Here is a 22,211-nt window from a genome sequence, read left to right as displayed (position 1 = left end):
TGCAATTTCCGCTTCTCCCGCTCTCCCACTTCCTCTTCCCGCACGGCTGGGCGGCTCCAGGTGGGAGAGGGGACCCGCCCCGCCGGGCGGTGCTGCCCCGGCCGCCCGGGAATGCGGCGGGTGGGTCTGCAAGTCATAAAAGACACATCATATACTTTTAAAAACCTATGCTGTAGCTGCTCCTCTCCTCCTTTCTTCAAATGAACGAGAGGACCGAGCACTAACTACTTCAGAAGTCACAGCATCATGTAACAGAGTAATACTAATAGATCATCGCCTTCCCAGCCCCCTGCACGGGCAGGGACATCTCCCTCTACATCAGGTTGGCTCCAAACCCCCTCCCAGCTGCCCTTCAACACCTCCAGCCCACGTATTTTAGCCTCAGCGCTCCGTTTTTCACCCCCACGCTCTGGCCATCGCAACTCTATTGTCTTGGGGGTTTTCCAGCTCTTTTATCGGCCAAAAGGCTGGCGTGGGGCTGCTCCCAGGGAATCCCAGCCAGAGATGCCAAACAAGAAAGCCATCGAGTTTCTAAAACGCAGCCTGAACGCTTGGAAGTTGTTTGCCCACTCTTGGTTTATGTGCCTTTTGGAGAAAAGGAAGCAAAGCAGACTCAAAGGAACGACATTTCCCACACAAGATCTCGCAGATAAACGTGCAAATTCAAACTAAAACAACAGGTAACATAAAAAAGTTATAGGTGAACAGTTTCACTCAGTGAAACTCCCAGGCTTATTGGGGCAGCTGCCTCCAGTCACCTAAAGCCAAAGGTAGTCAGTTCACAGTACAAACAGGCTCAATTATTTCTGTATTAAACATAGGGTCATTTCCTCTATAAACCAAATACACAGTATTTTCAAAACTGGGCTAAAATTGCTCTTAAAAAGAGGCCTGCTAGAGAAGAAGGCTCAGAGAAAGAACCTTGGCCCTTTTGGCCTTAATTCTGGCTCTTGCTGTGCCCTTCTGGAGAGTCTTCATCTGTCCCCTCTGCTTACAGGTAGGAATACTAAACATTTATACAACACTCTTTATCCATCCATTGCCACATAAAACCACAAGATGCTGCTATCTAAAAACAGACAATCATGGTGGGTTTTTTCTTCAAAAATTACTATTAACAAATAGTGATTTGTGGTGCCAAAACTCAGAGCAGAGCACATGTGAGGTAGTTCAAGGCAGAGTTAATGCTGGGAACAAGGTAGACTGAACATGGGAGGTGCTCAGCAAAATTACTTCGCAGCAAAATTGACACAATGTCAAAAGCAACTTCTCATCTTTTAATTCTACATCAGTTTAAGAAGAGAAATTTAAGATAAAAAAAAATCAGTTCCAAGATTCCCTGTTCTCTAAACATGCAAAAATTTTAAGTTTCAAGTTAATTCAAACATCTCCTTACTGCAGATAAAATGCTTACTTTGATTTTTATAGAACTCTTTCCAACTGAAGCCCTTAAAGACATTTGGCAATTTACAAAGAGTTATATTTAACCAAGCTTTATTTAAAGATTACTGTAACATACCCATATGCCTCTTACACATGCACTTGCATGTTTTCCTTTCCTTATTAAAGTTGAGTGAGAAGTATTTTTCTCCATGTCCCCCAGATAGCTTTGCTGTATAATTCAGAAGGAAGAAAACACACAGGTTTGCCAGTTTGTGAAAGCTTTTTCTATTTCACTCATTTATTCTAGCTCTCATGTCAATTCCATTGCTCCGTAACAGTTAAGGTTTTACAGCCTTAAAATAATGTTTTTTTTTCTTTTCACATTTTACAAGTCTATTCCGCGTTGTTTTCACTTTTGAGAAGCAACAATAACAGGACTTTGAACACCTACTATCACAGCAGTGACCAGAAATGTCTATGTACTTTTTTTTCTAAACAGTGAAGTTCAGCTGAACAGTGAGTCAGGATCTCCTTCTGCAGTTTCACTTTAGCTTTTTCTAGAAAGATAAGATTCTCTGGAAATATAAAAGAGACTGCAAATGATCAGATAGCAACTCATACAGACAAGATAGACAAACAAGAGATGCATTTTTGAACAATGTTTAAAGGATCAATCACAACGTTTCTCCACTCCACGCATTCCACATCCTGCTGTTGATCTAGAGGACATGATGAAATATGCTTCAGTACTGCTTCCATTATTCTGCCACTTTATCCTTCTGTCTTCTCTTCTACACAGGAAATGGTTTACAAATATATTAAAATTGACAAACAGCCCTATTGTGACCCAATTTTGCATTGGTTCCCTCGACTCCCACGTTTCTCTCCCAATATCACTATGGTCATAATCTCGTTTTATTAACAAAGCAACTGTTGTTGCTATTAAAAAAAAACCAAAAAACCCAGCACTTCAGTCTTCATTACGTGGACCAGAATATACTGAAGTTATATGGTAGTTTTTGTTACTTTTTTTAAAAGTAAAACATACGCTAACTACAAGTAGGCAATTAAGCAGTTTTCTTCTGAAAACTGGTTTTCAAAAAAACTGATTAACACATGTGAACTTGAACAATTCCAAAGAAAATGTCACATTTGATGGAACATTTTTCTCTTGGAGAAAAGTCATCATTTGAAACGAGATCTACAGGGCAGCAAACAATCATTAAGATGCTTTATTGACAATATCCACTCACTGCAAAAGTATCTGTCTGCATACAATTACATCTTAGCTTTTCAATAGTGTTTTATTGGCAGTGGAAAATGCATCAGTACTTTATTGAAAGAAAGCAATAAATAATACTGTGATAAAAATAGTTCAAAAGTAGACTGTACATATTGTTACATAATCTGAAAATACACAAAAGATTAATAGAAAAACAGAACAGTAACAACAAAATTCAGTTTTACAAGCAAGTTAAAAGTGGAAAAAACAAAATAAGAAAAAAGACATGCTATATATATTGTTGCATAATAAATAATGCACCATCTGAACAGGTTCTTGCTGGCTTTTTAATATGCCATTTACAAGTGTCAGATACAACTTCTACGCAGACAGTCCAAAATGGCTACAACCATCAAAATTAAAGTCCAGACAACTCCTTTAGAACAAGTTTACAAAACACAAAAGATGACTTACATAAGAAAAGTAAGGCTTTTATTAGAAGTTGCACTGCTTTAGTTTTCAGCCCCATTGTACCTTCATCTCTCACTATGTGACATGAGACTGCAGTGCTTCACCATTGGTCCGTTAAAACTAGTTTCACCAGCATCTTTTCTCAAGTGTTTTCAATCAAAAAGATTAGGACAAAAAAAAAAAAACAACAAACCCCTCTCTGTGGCCTGTGGATTACGACCAGGAATTATTAAGAAGTCTATCTTCCTCATTTAAGGAACAAAAACCCAAAAACAATTACAAACAGTTCTTGGTTTATGGCTTGTTTTCAGTCACTGTGAAGATAACGCTACACAAATACAGCAGAGAGTGTTATGACCGAGTCAATCACTTCTAAAACATGTTCCGTAGTGTTAAATAGTTCCTCCCAGCTTTTAAAACAAGTTCTATTTTAAATAAAGACAAATTCCCACCACTTGACAAACTGTCTTTGTGGGAAGGTACAGTTCTGAAAAGAAGAAGAACTGTGTACCACACCTCCTACGACAGCAAACGCTTACCTGAAAAAAAGCTGGACTTGTTTTCAGATCTAAGCTAAGGTTTCCAAAAGACAAAATATATACTGCATGGTGTCATGATACTTTTACAAAGGTATTAAAATCCTTTTCACCTTCAGTTTCATTATTAAAAAACAATGATAATTACAGTAACTGCATAATTTACAAAAACCCTATATTACTTATAGGGACATATACATACAAGCATTACAGTACATTCAGTTGGAAAGACTAAAATTAGAATAAAAAACTCAGCAATTATTTGATTTGTAGAGTGAATAGAAACAGAAAAAGTAAGTAACTATATAAATGAGAAGTCACATAAATATAAGAAACATTTAGATTCTAAAATATTTTCTCTATAGTACTCATGAATTTATTTGCTAATTAAAAACTCTGTAATAAAATATCTCAAAGTGTCCATTTTAACAAGTATTAACAGGTTAAGGGTTCCAAATGTTCAAAATGCTGCATATCACCGGTAGAAATAGTGTGGGTAAACTGCAAAAAAAAAACACAACAAAACAACACAAAAAATATGCAATTAGCCTTTTTTTTAAAATAAAAAAAACAACACTTCATTCTGAGTTTCTCACAAACAGCTCAGTGGTGCAGCAGTCATGCATTGAACTCTTGCCATGCCAGGATATACACAGTTCTGTTGCTTCTGTTGCTTGTCAAATATTTCTGCTTCCCAGATTGTTATCCTAGGTCATCTGACCATAGACAATCCTGAAACAGTGGGGAGAATTTGGGGGAGGGAAACACTTAAAACTTCAATGTCTTGGAACTAAAATATTTTAAGAAAGTCCCTGGGATTATGAACTCATACATCCACCTGATCGGAGTTGCTATGTGCAAGAGTTTCCCTTCTCAACACTTCCACACATAGAAACTCTTCAGGATTCAACTTGTATAGGCAAAAAGGTTCAAAATTTGAAGAAAAGGCAGCCAATTTGTGAGTTGGTAGGGATGTTACTGGTGAGAAGAAAGGAAGGAAGCTGCAAGCAGAACAGACAAGCAATTTATAGCCCATGGAACATAATCCAGTGAATCTCTCTCTCACCAGCTGGTTTTACTTTTTAAAAAATCCAATCTAGTAAAAAAATTTAGTTTCCAGACTTGTTAACAAAATTAAATATTCTTCCATAAAATAATACAGCAGAGACTGCTGAAGAAAAATCATTCCAAATGCTGGAATAGGACAGGTCTACATATCTTTCATAAACCAGATGCATATATTTTGTGTTAAAACACTCCTGTGTTATCAAGCTGCCTTTTACTGTCAGCACTGCTAAGATCTACTCAAAGTTAGGCTGCAGGTAGCTAAATTCAACCTGACAGCCTAAGCAATCACAGAGGAAACTTTCAAGAACTGGAAAACTGCTGTTACACCTGTAACAATTCAGTATGGAAGTATGTTGTAGTGGGATAACTTTAACCAAGCAAAGACTCTGAACGATCAACAATCTGAACTGCAGTGTCACACACTAAATTATGTTCTTTCCTTTATATGCCTAATTTAGTTCCCTTCCCTCCTCCCCGCTTTCTGTTTCATCCAACATTTGATTTCCACACTTTCTACACAGCTATGTAGCACAGGTCCTTTCTCAATCTGTTATTAAAAAAAACCCCACAAACCTCAAAAATAAAACAGAATTTACAGAAGTAAATATTTCAACACTCAGTGTTTTCTTTGTAGGAAATAAGCTCCAGATTTTCAATATAACAATCTACCCTGAAAACTTGAAACAGTTTTCTAAGTGTGTAAATTCACTGCTTCAAAATACCTGATGTTTTATTTCACAAATAGCTGCTTTACTACTATACCTATCAACTTTACTCACCAGAAGGCTTTAACAGGAGTAGGTCCTTACTGTAGCAGAATCCAATCTTTGTGTTCCTGATACACTCCCTATTTCAAGAAGCATGGGAAGACATGCAGAACACAGCATGCATGTTAGTTTTCAAAAAAAAAAAAAAAAAAAAAGAACAAACCACATCTCACAGCAATTTGATTACAGCTCCTGTACTCACCCAAACCTAAGGTTACAAGTTAGAAAAGCAGAACTTATTCTACAGTTTATGTATCAGCCACTTCTAGTCTAAAAGAATTCTAAAAGAAGTCTGCATACTAACTAGCACACAGAAATTGGTGAAGGTAGCTTATAAGTAATTGATTCTCTATTTTATAAAGTTTACATGTATTTCCTGATTTTTTTCTATCTCAAAAAAGGGGGTTTACCATGGTAAACACTTCACTTATTTCAGTTTACAGAATTTTCCACACAAATTCTGGAAAATATTTTGTGCTAGTGACAATATTTAAAATTCAAAACAAATCACATACTAAGAGAGCAAGAGATGCAAAGGTTGCTTCTTTGAGATTTACTCAAACATGATTTTCAGAACCTGAGACAACTCTGACAGATTATGCTGAAGTTCTCATCCTGTCTGTTCCAATTAAATACATTTTCCATATATTTTTACTTCTGTTTTGTAAAATAAATTCAAGTAAAAATTTATGTTCATGGTGCTAAAGAGACTAGTTTTAAAGAGGTAAGATACCTCATGTGACAGGTGGTCAACTTCCATTACCAGCTGGGGGTTTTTGTACAGCTTTATTTAGTATTTTAATACATTATCTGTATGTGTCTGTACATGCAGAAATATACATACAGATCATTAAGTACACAGCAATGAATGAAGTAGTGATTTCAAGTAAGAACAACACTTAGGTGACCACTGCAGCTTTTACTGAAGGTTTAATAACTTCAAAATTATCAAATGGAGTTTACTCACATCATTTTTGAGTGCATTTTACTGCATTTCAGAAGTGGGACTTACACTGGTCTAATTGTTGCTAAGTAGAAATGATGCATCATGTGATTAAAAGACTTCTACTAAAATGAAATCTCATTTTCCTAGTTTAAAATAAATCTATTTCTGATTCTCATGTTGTTATTCCAACGAAGTAAAAAAACTCCACATCTATTATAGCTTCCTGAAATTATAAAGCACCTTATGGTTAAACAGTGTTATACACAACCATGCACAATGCAATGCTTTTATGCAGCAAAAAGGTAATTTTATCTTAATTCCCCTGTAATCTCAAGCAAAAAAGCACATCATGCTTAAAATAATACAAAATCAATACCATCAATCTGCATCTTCTTTGGCTGCATAGAGGGTGAAGACATTGAGGTTGTAACTCTGAAATTTGCAGGAAGAGTCTCTGCTGATCCAGCAGCCAAACCTCTTATGTCCTTTGGTCTAAACTTCTTTCTCCATGAAGGTGCTCTCCTAAAGCTCTTATCATCATCCTGTTACATTGATAAACACCATTAGCAACTAAAAAACCATAGGATTGTTACTGGCACTAAAAGGATTACTGCCAATCTTCAGTAAATGTGTCATCACCAAAGGAGTTCATTTCCAGAACAATTCAGGTGCAACAGCAGCAGAGGTCTTCATCTGCAACCATCTGTGCTCATTTGCTAGACTGCAGGCTCTGCAGCTTATTAACTGTGAAAATTCATGTACTCAGCACATCTAAGGAAACATTTTGTACTTGGAATGTTCGTACTTTTTGATTTGCAGTAATTCCTAAGTGTCACATCACTCATTCTTAACAGATACGAGGAGTGGAGCAGATCATAACAGCTGCTTTGGGAACACTGACATGCAGAGGTTTAATTTGAACAATTCCTTTTAACATTCAATTCTATCTTACAGGAATGATGATACAGCTATTATGCTTTCTTCTCAAGCTACAAATTACAGGAAGGGACAGTAAGGGGAAAAAAAGGGCAGTAAATACTACATTGCTGTGCAGTGTGTTTTGCTGAAACGCTTGGGTAAACTTGACTTGAAATTACCCAGGTGCATTTCCCTCCATTAGCACAGCTGCATCTCCGAAGTAATATTCCACTTCAGAAATAAAATATTTAACTGTTGCATTTAGTAAATTCAAGTCTTGCTCCAAAAATGCCTTTTGCACTCAAGGTACTGTGTCAGTGCAAAGACACCCAGTCTGCATCTCCATTTGCTAACTTCAGTTTCAGAAACAGCTTGATCCTTTTAATGCCATTTTACCTAAAATTCATCCCCTTTTAGAATCAGGGGACAAGTGTCTGCATTATTTGAAGAGATCTCACTGATCTAAAACCAGTTAAGTCATCCCTTTCATGCTTTCCTTGCCCTCTTCCTCATACTAGTACAAGTATTTATGAGCTACTGTGGACTGGTTCCCTGACCTGGTTAGGGTTTTGCTTAAACTGAACCACTTTCACCTATCTGTGCTACCACAAACTCCCATTAGCACCAGGAAGCACAGAGTTATGAGTCCCTTGGGGAAGTTAACACCAGCTTGAAATTGTTCAGTGAGTTAGAGCACAGAGCAAATTAAAAGAATCAAGTTGTAACACACTTTCCTTTATGCTAGACATTCACACATTCTATAAAAAAAGTCTCACACCCAGCTGATTAGAGTTACTCAGTACATTTTAAGGTATTTGTAGCCAGGCAAGCAACAAAAAACAAATTTGCAAATAATCTCAGTACTTTCATATTCAAAGTCATCTTACCTAAATACACAAAACCTACCATATTCAGAAACTCTCACAGACAAATCATTTAAAGGTAAAATTTCTGTCACTATTCTGCCAATACCTTAAAGGCTAAATTCTTTCACTTAACAGTACTGAAGAAGTTCCCAGACCCATAAAACAGGTCGACAGCTCAAGGAACTTACTTCTTCCAGTCTTCTGTCAGTGCCCACAGCAAGAAGGTTATTAAATTCTCTCTCCAGAACAGCACGAGCCTGAGGTTTATAGTGTGAAAGAAACAAATTAATTCCAGAATATTAATAATTGGTAACCTATAGTCATTTTTAAAACTCAGTATTACCCAAACTGTTTAATAACTTCTTATCAGATTAATAAACCTACTTAGGAAAAGTTACCATTTAAGTTGTAACTTATTAAAAATTTAAGGAAGACTTAACAGCTCCCCCCCCTTCCCTTTGTTTTGATATGGAAGTTTGCTATTTCTGGCTCAAACTTCATTATTTCAGAATAAAAACTAGCAAGCAACAGCAATTATGAGTTTTACACTCATGTTGTGGAGTATGAGGAAAATATTCAAACTATATTTTGTGTTCAAGCAAATTAATCAACCAGAACTGTTATTAATCATTAGAAAACAGTAAGAAAAGCACAGTTCTGTTGTTCTCTTCTTTCCATTTCTGAAGTTTCTAGAGCTATTCCTATTCCCTATTCTAGAGGGGAACAATGATGGAATACGGAACAGGGACACATGCACTCTAAGAAAAAAGCCTAGTCAGTTCAATTTTTAACCTTCCTAAAGGGGAGAAAAATCCTACTGGCTATAAAGTAACTATTTCTTGCTTACCTGTGTGTTTTGAGTGGGTATTTGTAGTAAGAGAGCTAATGCATTGTAATCAAATGATTCATCTAAGGCCACGAGTGCACCATGAACTCCACTCTCTATAAGGTTACTTGCGTATTCTTTAAGACCAATGGACATCACCCAATGGATCATCCTTTCATTGCTCCAGACAAGGACATCTATGGAGAAAAAAACAGTTGTCTGATTTATAAGAATATTACTTTTCTGAAGAAAAATCCCACAGTCCGTTCTTGATCTGTACACAGATGTTGAGATTGATTTTCACATGGGAACAATTCACCATAAATTCTATCCAGTAGTAGCGCTCAAGGAATTTTGTTATTTAACAAATATTTAAGTTGTGATGTAATCTGTCTCTGCCTTTTTGGTGTGCATGAAACACACAAACTGGCAACAAAACTTAATTTTAGAACTCCAGTGTTTGGTGTTGGATCCCTTCCATACAGTAGTGTTCCTTGCACCCAGAAAGAATAATCCTTGTTCAAACTCCTCTCTCTCTGCCTACAGTGGAGGCTACAGTCACAGCTATGAGACAAGTTCAGCTGGACATAGTGTTCACTGCAGATGGAGAAGACAGGATCTGCTATTTTACACAGCCACTTAGAAGCTTGTAACACACCCAAGACAAATTAAGTATTAATAACTAATATAATCACCAAAAGCTATCAACACACTAAGAGGAAAGGGTAAAAACAGGCAGAGAGCCTTCTAAATAAATTGTGTGCAAGGCAATCCTAAAACTTGTCTACAATGTCAGAAAAGACATCTGGAATTAGGTAGGGGACAAAATTTCTATGTGAAGTCTTAGAAAATACTGATTTCCCAACTCTGCTTTTTCTTGTTCAATGATCATCATGAATCTGGAAGATATAAACACCTAAGACACCTGGATATTTTCTTTATAAAAGTGCTGGGTAATAAAAATTACCCACCACATTCAACAATAAATTCATAGAGATGCAAAATCACTGTGTCAGAAGAGAAAAAAAAAAAAAAAAAAGAGAGAAGCAAAAATACAAGACCAAAACTCGTTCAAAACCCTCATCCTCCTAAAACATTCAGTTTTGTTTCAAACTTCAGAGCTGTAAGAGTTTCAAAAATGCCTTGTATTTATAGCACATCTCAGCAGCAGTGAATGATTTATGTGTTTCATTATTCACTGGGGTCTGCATCCAGACATCTCCCGTATTTAACACTTGATAAATAATAAATAAATAATCCTCCCTCTAATGACTTTTTTCTTTGTTTAATGAATTTTTCAGGTAGATAGTGACTGAGGCCAACAGAATGCACCAACCCTTAATTTCCTTCTGGCTTTCTTCTCTTTTTCTTTCAAGTTCTTTTCGATCATAATTCAGTCTTCGTAGGCACATAATTCCACACTGGAAACTGTTTCTGTTCAGAAAAGAAAACAAAAAATTAGGAAAAAAAGAATTTTTATTTAGGGATAATGGGAACATTTACTGTTAAGTTAGATCTCCAACTCTACCTGTGAAAGCTGTCCACCATTTTCAGTTGCCCACGCAGATCTTTTTTAGTTAAATGATCCAGCATCCGAGCATCAACAAGACATTCCATGAAGTAGCTGCGGTACTGGGGGAGCCCCAGGCTAGGGAGCCATTCATTGCCAATCCACTCGTGGTTCATATCACCATAAGCTAATGTCTGGTTTTAAAACATGAAATAAGAAGCTCATTATTATGAGAAGTTTTTTTAAAAGCTGTTCTTAGACAACACATTTTAAAGACAAACTTAAAACAAGGCTTACTTCTTAGCTTGCAAAGATAAGCAACTAAGAATGATGAATACATGTTTTCTGAAGAAGTCAACCTCATGAAGAAGAGCAAGTGTAGGTATTCAGATCAGTACTAAAACTGCTTTTATTTATTTAATGCTGAAGTGCATAAAAATACACAAAACCTAACAAAAATTTAAAAATACTAATCTATATGGTTTTGATAGCAAGAGCCATAGAATTACATTTTGTTAAGATGCTGAAAATACTGTCTTCTCTTGAAAAGTGTGTGTGGGAATCATCTTATTTTCCACATGACTATATAAATACAAGATACATCCATACATAAGAAAAACTAGTTTCAGGGTTCTTTTAGAGGTCTTAATCATTTTCAAAAACTGGTATCAGTCAAGTAAGCAAAAAATGACAAAACCCACAACTGAAGAACAAGCAATTCTAAATGCTAGTCCTTATCTTAATATATATACACACACACACATATATAAAAAAAATCCTCACTGCATTTTTGACCTGCAAATCATCAGGTGTTTTCTGAAGAAAATGTCTAAAAATAAGAATTTATAACTATGTGTCTAATAATTCCCTGAGCAACAAAAGCCAGCAGCTCCTATTTTCAAAAGTCAAGTGTACTAATTCATTTTTGCTGTGCAATTATAAGTCAAAAAGCTTTATTTCTCCTCTGGAGAAAGCACCTCTTAGAAAGGAGCAAGGCTACTTAGAAGTGCATTTCTTCAAGCCGTCACTAGGTAGCAGACTGGAAGAGCATGTTACTCTTGTACCAGGGAGGCAAGTTATGGTTCTCACTGATCATCTCTAAATGAGTATGTGAGACATAGTTAATGGGAATTAAATAGGTTTAAGCTGGAGGGCCGCCAAGCAAGAAGAGACTGCACTGTCCGAAGCTACAGTCACAGGCAAATCCTGAGTTTTGTTTATACCCCTGTAGAAAACACTCAACTATCTCAAAGCCTGAAAATACAATTAGGATTTGTCACCACTTTAAGGGAAAACAATTAATCAAGGAGGATTAGAGAATTAGCACAGGGAAATCTACTTATCTAGGCTGGCTATGTCTGGCAGCACACCTGTGATGGTGGCCAGGTCAGACAGGCACTTTAGCAGATATTCTTGTTGGAATTTGATCTAGTATCTTCAATGCACAGAATACAACAATACTTATTAAGAAAGTGTAACTACATTTTGGTGATTCATAAACTAGGGGATATTTCAGAAAGCTAATGACCATAAAGACTTCAGAATATTCTTTCCCTTAACAGCCCTATTATTAAAAATCCTTATACAGAGGGGTTTTTTTTTGTGATGTATTGTGTGTAACAAAGTGTTTTACACATTTTCAAGGATGAACTGCTGAAGCTTCCAAGTTCTAAAACACATTAAAATATTTAAATCACCTAAATATAAAATTGTAGCTTCCAAGTATGTACTATACAGAGCTAAGACTTATTTCCCCCTCTTCCAATTCCCAAGCCACACTAAGAGTCACTAAAAGAAACTGCTATAAAGGAAAAACAGATTTTTTTCATGCTTAATTATTGTGACAGTTTACATATAGACTATAATATTACATAAAGTTTCCAACCTGAGCCCAGCTTCCCTCCTCATCTTCCTGTTAGGTGGTTAGAAAAGCAAAAGAACACATGTATTAGTGTTAAAGTTTAGTAAGGAGATCAAAGTTAAAGATGCACTGCAAGACTCTAAGTCTACTGCATACCAAAATAACTCTAGATAAAGCAAGCATCATGCATGGCAAAAGCATACACAAGGCACTCATTTTCATATAAGATGTTGCAAAACCGATCTACTGATTAAGTTTTCTGTAGAGAAGAAACTTCCACACAAATAATTCAAATTCGAGCTCCATTTTACAGGCTAGAATTTTGTTTATGATCAAGATGCAGGTTAAGAGGTTAATAATTAGAAGCAGCAATGATCCAGCATTAATTTGAAAAAAAAAAAAGGAAAAAAGAAAAAAAAAAGACTAAAAAGCACTTGATTCAAAAGTTCAAAAAGTGGGAAAAGCACTCTAAGGAAGAGAAGTGGCAACACTATAAACTAACCGTTTGTTGTGTGGCTGTAAGATTTTCCATTTCTTCATGTGTTACCCAGACATTTCCCGTGGTCTAATATGACCCCACAGGGAAGCAATCCCATCCAGTGAAAGGAAAGCAGTAACAAAGAGGAGAGGTTGCAGAACAAATAAGCAATTGGTACACGTAAGGAGCAGGCAAGGGCAAAAGCAATGGTTGCTACAGTCTTAAGTACAGGCATATCTATGGAAAGTAATGGCATGGAATAAAAGCCTATTAAGGTGGATCACTTTTCTTCAAAGATATTAACAATATTGAATGTGATAAATAGCTTACACTGATGTAATTAATGGCCAAACACTTGACTCTGCTCTAATCCAAAAAACGCATTTGTAGTCTAGTACATAATCCTGGGAATCCCAGAAATAACTTTGAATTGCAGGGCAGGCAGACTCATGAGAAGGAATTCACACCAAATTTTAGTGTCTACATTTACTATAGTATAGACAGACAGGTGGACTCCCAGTTTATGTAGGCTGAATAATTATTTGGAGCTTATGGCCCTACATAATCTTACGGATTAGAAGAGGTCCCAACTATTTAAAAAATTGCTGTACACACATGGACACTTCATCTGTATTATGAATTCTTCTGAGGCCAAAAGATGAGGCAAATAACATGTACTCTATAAATATTTTTGATTCTATGTTTAAATAACATGTTCCACTACAATTTAATATTTCCAGAAATTCTTATTTGAAGCTCAAATCCTTTCAGTCACATGTTTATGGTTGACTTAGTGCAATTTCTAATCGTTCTAAAAGATGTTTAATGCTGGATTGCCTTCCTTACCGTTCTTGAGGTGGGAGGAGCAGATGGACTTGTTAGTGACATGATTTCTTGAATGGCCAGCCTCAGCTTCAGCCTGTGCAGGGGATTACTAATCCCAATTTCACGCTGGATTTCCGTGTCAGACAAGGCTGACATGATAGCACCACTTTTCACATTTGCTCGGCAAGCAGCCACATACCAGGCTGGCATCCCAACCCACAGCTGAAACACACAAAAGAAGGGGGTGAGCAGGATCTTAACCATTCCTGGCTCTAAAACCTTAAATTCTTTAGAAGCCTGTACACTGAAGGGGTTTATGTATTTGTTTTGGAGGCATCACTTACCTCCAACCACACAACCACAGTAGGCCCATCCCACTGTGCAAAAGGCAAACCTTGTCTTCTGGCTTCCTCTAGCAACTCATGCCTGCAATTACAGAAGTAATTATTAATGACAGAGAGTTATAACTGTATGTTACAATTTAAACACTGCATTCAAGTCACTATTTCTTTCCATTAGTTAGCTTTTTCCCTTTCTCATCCTTACATGATACACCTACCAAGCATGACAGCTCACATGCAAGGACTGCATCGTGACATAAGCTGAAGGGGATAGGAAATTTTAGAATGAGATTTTCCTTTTGGAAACTAGCTCCTGAAACTCCTACTGACACTCTAACCACCACAAGCAGAAAGTGGAGATGTCAGACTTGTCTGTCAAGATTATCAACTGCTGGAATTTTCTGTTCAGCAAATTAGACTGAACCAAAGTAGTTATTTTCCCTCGACATGCAGATCTGAAGCCCAGAAGAGGTGTGAGTTCATCAGTTATCCATGACATCAAAATGGCAGTTGCCCAGGCTGGAAACTGGGGCAGTAACCATTACATTAGTGAATTTCAGTTTGCAACAGCAAGCCTGTCAAAATTTCAGGTACAGCTTCAGCTAGCCATTCTATTCAGAAAGTCACACTTTGGCAACTACATTCTGAAGGGCTGTGTATGGAAAACCAGCCTTTATCTCCTATGGTGATAGCACTTCCTTTGTTGTTCTGAAACAGAAGAGACTGAAGTTTAATATTGACAATTCAGCTGACAGAAAGAATGTGTGGTCACAAGATCCCTATAAAAAGCTGCAAAAAATGTTTGATAAACAAAAAAGGAGACAAAAAACTAGCGTTGGGGGTATATAAGCATGCAATGTTGCTTGAAAAATTGGATGAAGTCTAAAAAAAGCATATTTAAAAGCTGCTTTGGAAAGCTTTGAAGTTTACCAAAAAAAACTTAGCCTAATTGAAGAGTTTTGACTGTTTTACTCATGCCAGCAAGTGTAGAATTCAGATAAGCATCAATACCACAGATTCATGATCCCATATTGTGTTTATAATCTCACAATTTAAAACAAAGTCTCCTCACTTTCAAAACTGTATTGTTGAATACATCTAAGAGAAAATATTTAAAAGATACAGATATAAGCCACCACACATCTTGAAAGGGGGGTTCTGAGAGACTAGTAGCTCTCTTTGCTACTAGGGAAGAAGAGATATGCAGTATTCAGCTCTTTTAGACATGCCAGCATCCCTAGGGATCCTCATTATAATCAGGGATAATTACAAAAAACAATCAGTGAAGTAATACATATACTAGCAACTGTTTTATCAATAGATACTGCATGTCAATCAATTCCTAGTACTCTAGAAGAACCTTCCAATTCTTTATCCTAATTAAATGTGCTGCTCAGGAAGAAAAAAGAGGAAGGAGAAAGGAAGGAACTGCCAGTTAACTGGATACAATAACCATTGTAGCCATTTTAAGAACAAACAACTAAGGTAGAAATAGTGTCCATCAGCAGCTGAAAAGCTGGATTTCAGGAATGAAGTGGAGAAGACCATAAAAGTTAATACACATATGTACACTTCAAAAGATTAACCTATTTCTGAACTAGGAATAACAAAGGATCAGCTATTTTCCTGCTACCATGGCACACATCACACAAACCCCACAAATCACTAGCCCTGAACACATTCAGCTTTGCTTCACTTTGCTCTTTACAGATTAAAAACAAAACAAACAAAAAAATTCAGTAAGGTGTTAAAAAAAAATACTTGCTTGGTGAGAACAGAATAAAATGCTTAATACTGTATTTGCCAGAAAGGAATACAACACTTTTTAAAGTACTTTAACTTCAACATTGGTGGTTTTGTCTTCCTTTTTGGTGGTTGTGCAGTGATGGAGGCCCACAAGTGATGGAACAGCACAGACATGCCCTCCAAAGTAGCCTCCAGTTTGACTAGGATGACCCCAAAAGGGCAGGCAACCACTGCCTCTCCCCCAGCTTACAAAGTTGCTCAGGGTATTGCACGTAATTTAGGGAATTGCAGTGTTATTTCTGCTAGTTTTATGTCTCCCTGTGTACTGCTGGTTAACTGTGAAACACCAAATCATTTGGAAGTTGATCAGTACAGGGAACATATCAAAGGCATCTGAAGTGGTTATGGTGCAGACTTCAAACTCCTGGTGGTATTGTATGCAAAAAATACTGTGTGGCTGATACTGTGAAGGACAAGAGAATGTGAAAGGAGTAGCTGGCTCCTGGAATAACCCTTAGGTGACAAGACCAAGGGATAGATGGTTGCAGACTTAAAAAGTTGGCTAAATATCACTTGAAATGGGAGACCAAATGTGCTGCTGCATGAGGGGAACCCTTGTTGTTAGACACAATCAAAAGGCATCTAATGCCAGCTGTGGAGAACAAAGAAATTGTGGTCATATGGGCTGAGAAATGATGTCAGACCTGCAGGTGCTTGATGTAGTAGAGAACATACAAGGCCCTTTAAAGACCACGAGAAGTGTTTGCATTTAGAACAGCTCTTGGCAGGCAAGCATATGCTAACCCCACAAGGAAAACAAAGCAGCCCAGAGCAGTAGTACTTTGTCACTGGATTAAGGCAGCATGGGAACGGATAAATCCAGAACTTGTAGCCAAAGGGGAATGCTGTATTCCAGATTTCTTGGATGGAACTGAAAAGAACTGATTTGGAACAACCTGAGAGCAGAGAAAACACTGCAGGGAAAGTGGTGAAGAGAGTGATTCCAATGGAAATGACTGAGTTGCAAAGTCTAACAACTGAAAGACATAAACAGTAGTAAAATGTGAGTCAAAAACAGACTGATTTCAGGCACAGCATCCTTATTATTAATATCCTTATTATGAATTGATCTCAGGTAACAAACTGTGTAATTTTTGTTAAGGAGAGTTATCTTAAATTCAGGGTTGCTTCCTTTTTGATTAATACAGTATTAAGTTGGCTGTGCCTTGGAAACAAAAACACAAAGACAGCAGAAGCAAACACTCAACAGTAGAGCTCACAAAGAAGATGAACATGAACAAAGCACTAAAACCAAATCTAGTAAGCAAAGAAATGCACCTAAAGTAATTGCCACAAATATCTATTATTGCTAAACAACTTTCAAAACCCAAATTACAAAACTAATGCCATCTAAGTAGGGTTTAGTATTTCCATTATAAAAACTCACACCATGCAAATTAAAACAAGGCACTGAACTAGCACTCACACTGAACTAGAGAACACTGGATTTATTTCAGCAACACATTTTCACAATACATTCTTTTGAAGCCAGTATCTCCTCTCATAACTTTTTTTTGAAAAAAGTTCTACCTTTTCATCTATTGCTAAAACACAAAAATCCTTAATTTCACAACAATCCTAATAAAATAAATATAAACTTACCCTGTTTTTGCACTACCACATCAAATGGTAAACAAAAGGAAAACAAAACAATGGAGGAAAAACAAAACTAGGATTAAATGGAACAAATGGAACTTAAAGGCATACAAAATTAGACAAGTAATGTATACTGCAATTTAATTCTGTAACCATAAATAGTTTTTTGTTTGTAAAGACACTGAATACCACCCTCAGCCCAACTGTGTGCATGCGTGCAGAAATAAGAAAGATAAGTAAGCAAATAGGGATTAGAAAGAACTATAAATAGCTGCCTGCAACTATAACTAGAGATAGCTGTCACTGTTTCAAGCAGTCAGGTAACTGGAATTCTTTTTGTTGAATACAGAATTTTCTAAGTGAACACTCAGCCTTGAGAAGCTGTTTTAACCCCACCATCCTCCAATATCAGTGAAAACCTTTAGGACTTTTTTGCTAAGGGGCATCTCAAGAAGGCAGCAATAGATCTTTGACACTTTGTGACATTGTTTTCTATGCTCAGAATACCTGTCAGGATTTTGAAACAGCTGGATTAAAGTACCTTGCTAGGAGTTAAATGGCAAGATTTGCTTCTCACAGAAGGTCAAAGGCCCCTGCTGTAGCTCTGAGCAGTAAGAGTAATAAAACTAAACACTATGATATATAAACTTTATCAACACAGTCTTGTTTCATACCCACTTCCGCTGAAATACCTGAGTCACTGATACCTTCCAGTGAACAAGCACGTACACAGATTTAACAGCTAGGCAAGGCCATTTCAAACTACAAGTTTATATTTGCTTTAGACAGACACTTGCATTTTAAGCAACCAACAACATGCAGCCATGAGGTATACTTTTAGTAATCCCTGTAAAGTTTTGAAAGGCAGAATGTTTACAAAAAGTCATTACTTATCTGCATTTCCTTATTTAAGCAAGGCAGTATAGTTTGTTATACTTTAGAATGAAATGTGTTGCTGGTTTTGAGGAAGACCTGTATTGTTCAAAGAGCAGGCCTATCACTATTTAGGTATTACCAGGACTAAAACTATTCAACCAAGATGTAGTGTGATTTTAAAGCTCTGTAGAAAAGGGAAAATACCAGATCATAATAATGTACCACTGCCTTCAGTGTAACAGTCTGAAGAAAAACAGCTGAGCCTTCTGTTATACAAACAGAACCACATTCCATTCTGACTTTTCAAACCAACACACTGCTGGTTTTCATTAGCAGTCACCAGGCATTATTCTTATTTGTTAACAGAACTTAGGTACTGCGAGAATTCTCTCTCACAAAGTGAAGTTAGTACATTTTCTTTTCAACATTCACTGTTCTGTCTTCAGAAGGCAAGTAAAAAAGCAAGATATGTCTGATCTTGGTCAAGATTTTTGACACAGAGTAAAGAGAGCTGAACAGAACAGAAGCAACAGCAGCACAAAATATATGGCTCAGCTTTGGGTAGAAAAATGCAAAGAATGCCTGATCCAACTTACATAAATTTGAGTGTTTCCTGTATTACCATATAAGCACCAAGCCAAGATTTCTACTAGCTTAAATAGAAGTAAAAAAACAGTGAACACAGCAGCAGTTTGTAACTGCAACAGAAAGGGACAGACTTTCAGTCACCTGGTAGGAAGGAACCAGGCAAAGGCACGTGGAAATCTTCCCAATGAATTAAACCCAAAGCAGGAATTAATACAACAAATCTGGGGAAGGGCTTGATAAGAGTCCACTTTTATCATCTAGTTTATTTATTACAGCATCCCAAAAATAAGCTTTCAGCATCAAAATTCATTTCAATCTTATTGTGACTGCACTACTCTTGATGGTCTGAAACATAGATCTGTTCTGGAAAAAAAAATGGTAAAAAAGAAAAATCTACAGAGGTTTATTCGCCATAGCTGCATGCAAGGGAAAAATACTTGAAAACAAAACAGAAAATGAAAAACATTTTTAAACAAAGTAATGCCTTAAAAACAGAGCATTAAAAATATTAAATAACTTACTTTTTCTGCATTTTCCTGTTTTTTTCTGCCTGGCCTCCAAGCTTGCTGAGGCCTAATGCATCCTGAGAGGAACTATCTGCTTCTCCCATGCCAACTACCAAAAGAAAAAAACAAAAACCAGTATTTTTATCATCTTCTCTGCTTTGGCCAGTTCTAACTCAAAAAACACTACTGCTTTTCTGAACAGAAGCCTTTAATCCTTTGTAATAATACTGATCAGAAATGTACAAAGGCAAACCTCCAGGCCCATCTATCACTCCATTTTCTAGTTTAATACACACCCATCAAAATGGCATGTAAAACTGGAAAAGCAGATTGGTATGGACTCAAATAGGTGCTGCCTAAATCCAGCCAGAGTCACACAGAGAACCTGACATTTTAACTACCTGTAAGATGAATTCTCTGTTCCCATACCGCTTACGGTTGGTGTCAAGATCAAAGAATGATGCAAGATAAAAAGGTAACTGTAGCATTTACTAAGCCAACTGGGTTCCTTTTCAAGGGAGTTTCCCTTGGGTCTAAACTACAGACATGACTGTTGGTGTCAATACTAACAAAAGGCAAGATAAAGCTGAAATTTTTGCTTCGCAAAACAAGCCACAACGGTTCAATAAGGCTCAATAACCTGATTAAATGAGACTAAAAGACATCAATACCTGACTAGCTCAACTTGCATCCTACACTCACAAAAGGACCTACTAGAAGATTCAGTGACACTAGCTCCAAAAAAACACTGTGCATCAGCAGCAAAATAACAAATATGCACACACAGATGTTTACATCATAAAATCCAATCTTTCACTTTCTCCCTCCCTTCCTGTGAGGGAGGAAAAAAAAAAGGCAAACCAACCTTGTCCTAAATTTTCCTTGCTTGTTTGTCCAGGTCGTCCTTTTTCTTTCTTGCCAAACAAGCGACCAATAGAGGATTTGATACCCTTCTTTTTGGGGGCTTTATGAAGGGAATCTTGGCTACTATTGCTGCTGCTAGGATTACTTGTTTGCCCATCCTGAGAGCCTGTGGAACTTTACCAAAAAAAAGGAGTTATAAAAGAGCACAGATATGACAAATTCACTACTATAACACAGTGAGAGAAGTTCAGGTTTCTGTGCAAGTTCACAAAAGCTCAGTACCTCCCTAATGACATTTAACTTCAGCTTTTAATGAATCATGAAAATAAATGTATCTACTATAATACAAAAAACAGTGCAAACAACTAAATCATGCAAGAAGGAAAGGGATATAAGATTTATATACTACAGCATGGAACTACAAATCAATTCTTACAACAAATAAGGGCTTAAAGTGTAATGCAGAGAAGCCAAACTTGACAACACAAGTTCCTGACAAACTGAGGCAGACAGTAATTTAAAATACTTGAGTGGAATCCATCCCAGATATTTAGGCACTTTGAAAAGAACACCTGCCAATCAAAATGATGGCAATTTTGCAACTTCTTCCATAGGTTGGAATTCAGCTATACATTTAGAAGTATGACTGGCATTGTACATCATTTATTTCCTAAACATGAAGCAAACTTAATGCAGACCTTAAAATCTGTACTCTCTTGTCTGTGTAACATAATCACCCATTTATACGTTCACACTCGTTTACTTTTGAGTAACTTTTCAATAACTAGACTAAAATCCTAGAAGCTGAACAGTTTTGCAGTTTCAGGATTTTCTTCTCATGTTCTGAAATACCATTACTGGTAGCTCTGACTTATCCACAGCTACTTACTTTCTAATGTCCCTGATATCTTCATGGCTCACTGTGTGCAAAGCTCCTTTCTGGACTCTGTCCAAACGCAAAGATCGAGGTGAAGAAGGTGGTGACGTCTCACATTTTATGGTGGTTTTATCATCTCGTACCTCTTCTCTAGAAGCTGGAGACTAATAAGAAATGAACAGAGACTTGAGGGATCAGCTGAAAATGCCAAAACATTATTTCACCATCACACAAATACTGCAAGGAAAAATCAACTGTTTCAGTGTTAAAGGATGACCATCCTGCAGCTGCCTTTTTTTGCTTGACTTTTTCCTGGACTTTGTTACCTTCAGTGAGAAGCTACAAAACTTAAGCCTTAGCCAGGGAAATAAGCAAGTAACACTCATCTTGTACTTGTTCATAGAGCTAGGAACTAAAGCAATGTCTTCAGCACTATAAAACTAACACACCTGCCTTCAGCTTAAGCAAGTGCAAAAACAGAAAACAAGAGTATCCTGTGAAGAGAAAGCATCTCCATTCTTACTGTTTCGTGTTTAAACTATCATCAGCAAGGTTAGTAATTCTATGAAGTGAGGTTCTACACACCTGTGGCTTTTCTCAAGGTTTGAATAACAGAAATTATGACCTATTTGTGTGTGCACTAACAGATCTTTAAAATCAAATATTGTTTCATGAAGATTGCAACACAGTCCTTACAAACAGAAAACAACACAGTCACCCACATCAGCAGAAAAAGCCAAACAAAAGAAAAACACCACAAAACAAAACAAGCCCACACTTATATCAAGACTACAAACCATTTTACATTTAATATCAAAGAGCATATCATCTTGTTTTATTACAGAGTTACCCTGCAAATGCTTTCTTTTCTGTTCCTGCTATCCATTAATGAGTTTGGTGACAAAACAGGAGATGAAGGGGCACACCAGTAAATAAACTAAAAGATTTTTACCTTTCTACGGTGTTTCCTTAAATCACTAGGCTGACAGATGCATGCAAAGAAAAGAAATTTGGAAAAGCCATATTTATTGTCAACTGTAGCACAGACTGAAACAACTACTACAGACATAACATCTTAGG

General features: G+C 36.8%; 1 protein-coding gene across 1 annotated transcript in view; it reads right to left on the bottom strand.

The window, feature by feature from the left end:
* Positions 1–2,511: 2,511 nt before the first annotated feature.
* The window catches only part of PPFIA1 (protein tyrosine phosphatase, receptor type, f polypeptide (PTPRF), interacting protein (liprin), alpha 1), a 55,923-nt gene continuing 36,223 nt past the window's right edge, over positions 2,512–22,211 (bottom strand). Inside the window, exons 17-29 of the mRNA XM_010007428.1 lie at positions 21,144–21,295; positions 20,256–20,428; positions 19,406–19,499; positions 14,022–14,103; positions 13,699–13,899; positions 10,532–10,707; positions 10,340–10,437; positions 9,025–9,200; positions 8,366–8,434; positions 6,770–6,935; positions 5,460–5,527; positions 4,679–4,681; positions 2,512–4,113 (exon numbers count right to left, since the gene is read on the bottom strand). Of these exons, the coding sequence (XP_010005730.1) occupies positions 5,469–5,527; positions 6,770–6,935; positions 8,366–8,434; positions 9,025–9,200; positions 10,340–10,437; positions 10,532–10,707; positions 13,699–13,899; positions 14,022–14,103; positions 19,406–19,499; positions 20,256–20,428; positions 21,144–21,295 (1,446 nt within the window). The 3' untranslated portion in view covers positions 2,512–4,113; positions 4,679–4,681; positions 5,460–5,468. The remainder of the gene's footprint in view (positions 4,114–4,678; positions 4,682–5,459; positions 5,528–6,769; positions 6,936–8,365; positions 8,435–9,024; positions 9,201–10,339; positions 10,438–10,531; positions 10,708–13,698; positions 13,900–14,021; positions 14,104–19,405; positions 19,500–20,255; positions 20,429–21,143; positions 21,296–22,211) is intronic.

The sequence above is a fragment of the Chaetura pelagica genome, unplaced genomic scaffold, assembly GCF_000747805.2.
Source record: "Chaetura pelagica isolate M959 unplaced genomic scaffold, ChaPel_1.0 scaffold401, whole genome shotgun sequence".
Lineage (NCBI taxonomy): Eukaryota > Metazoa > Chordata > Aves > Apodiformes > Apodidae > Chaetura > Chaetura pelagica.
Note: the sequence above shows the minus strand (reverse complement) of the source record. Positions and strands in the feature narration are given on the sequence as shown.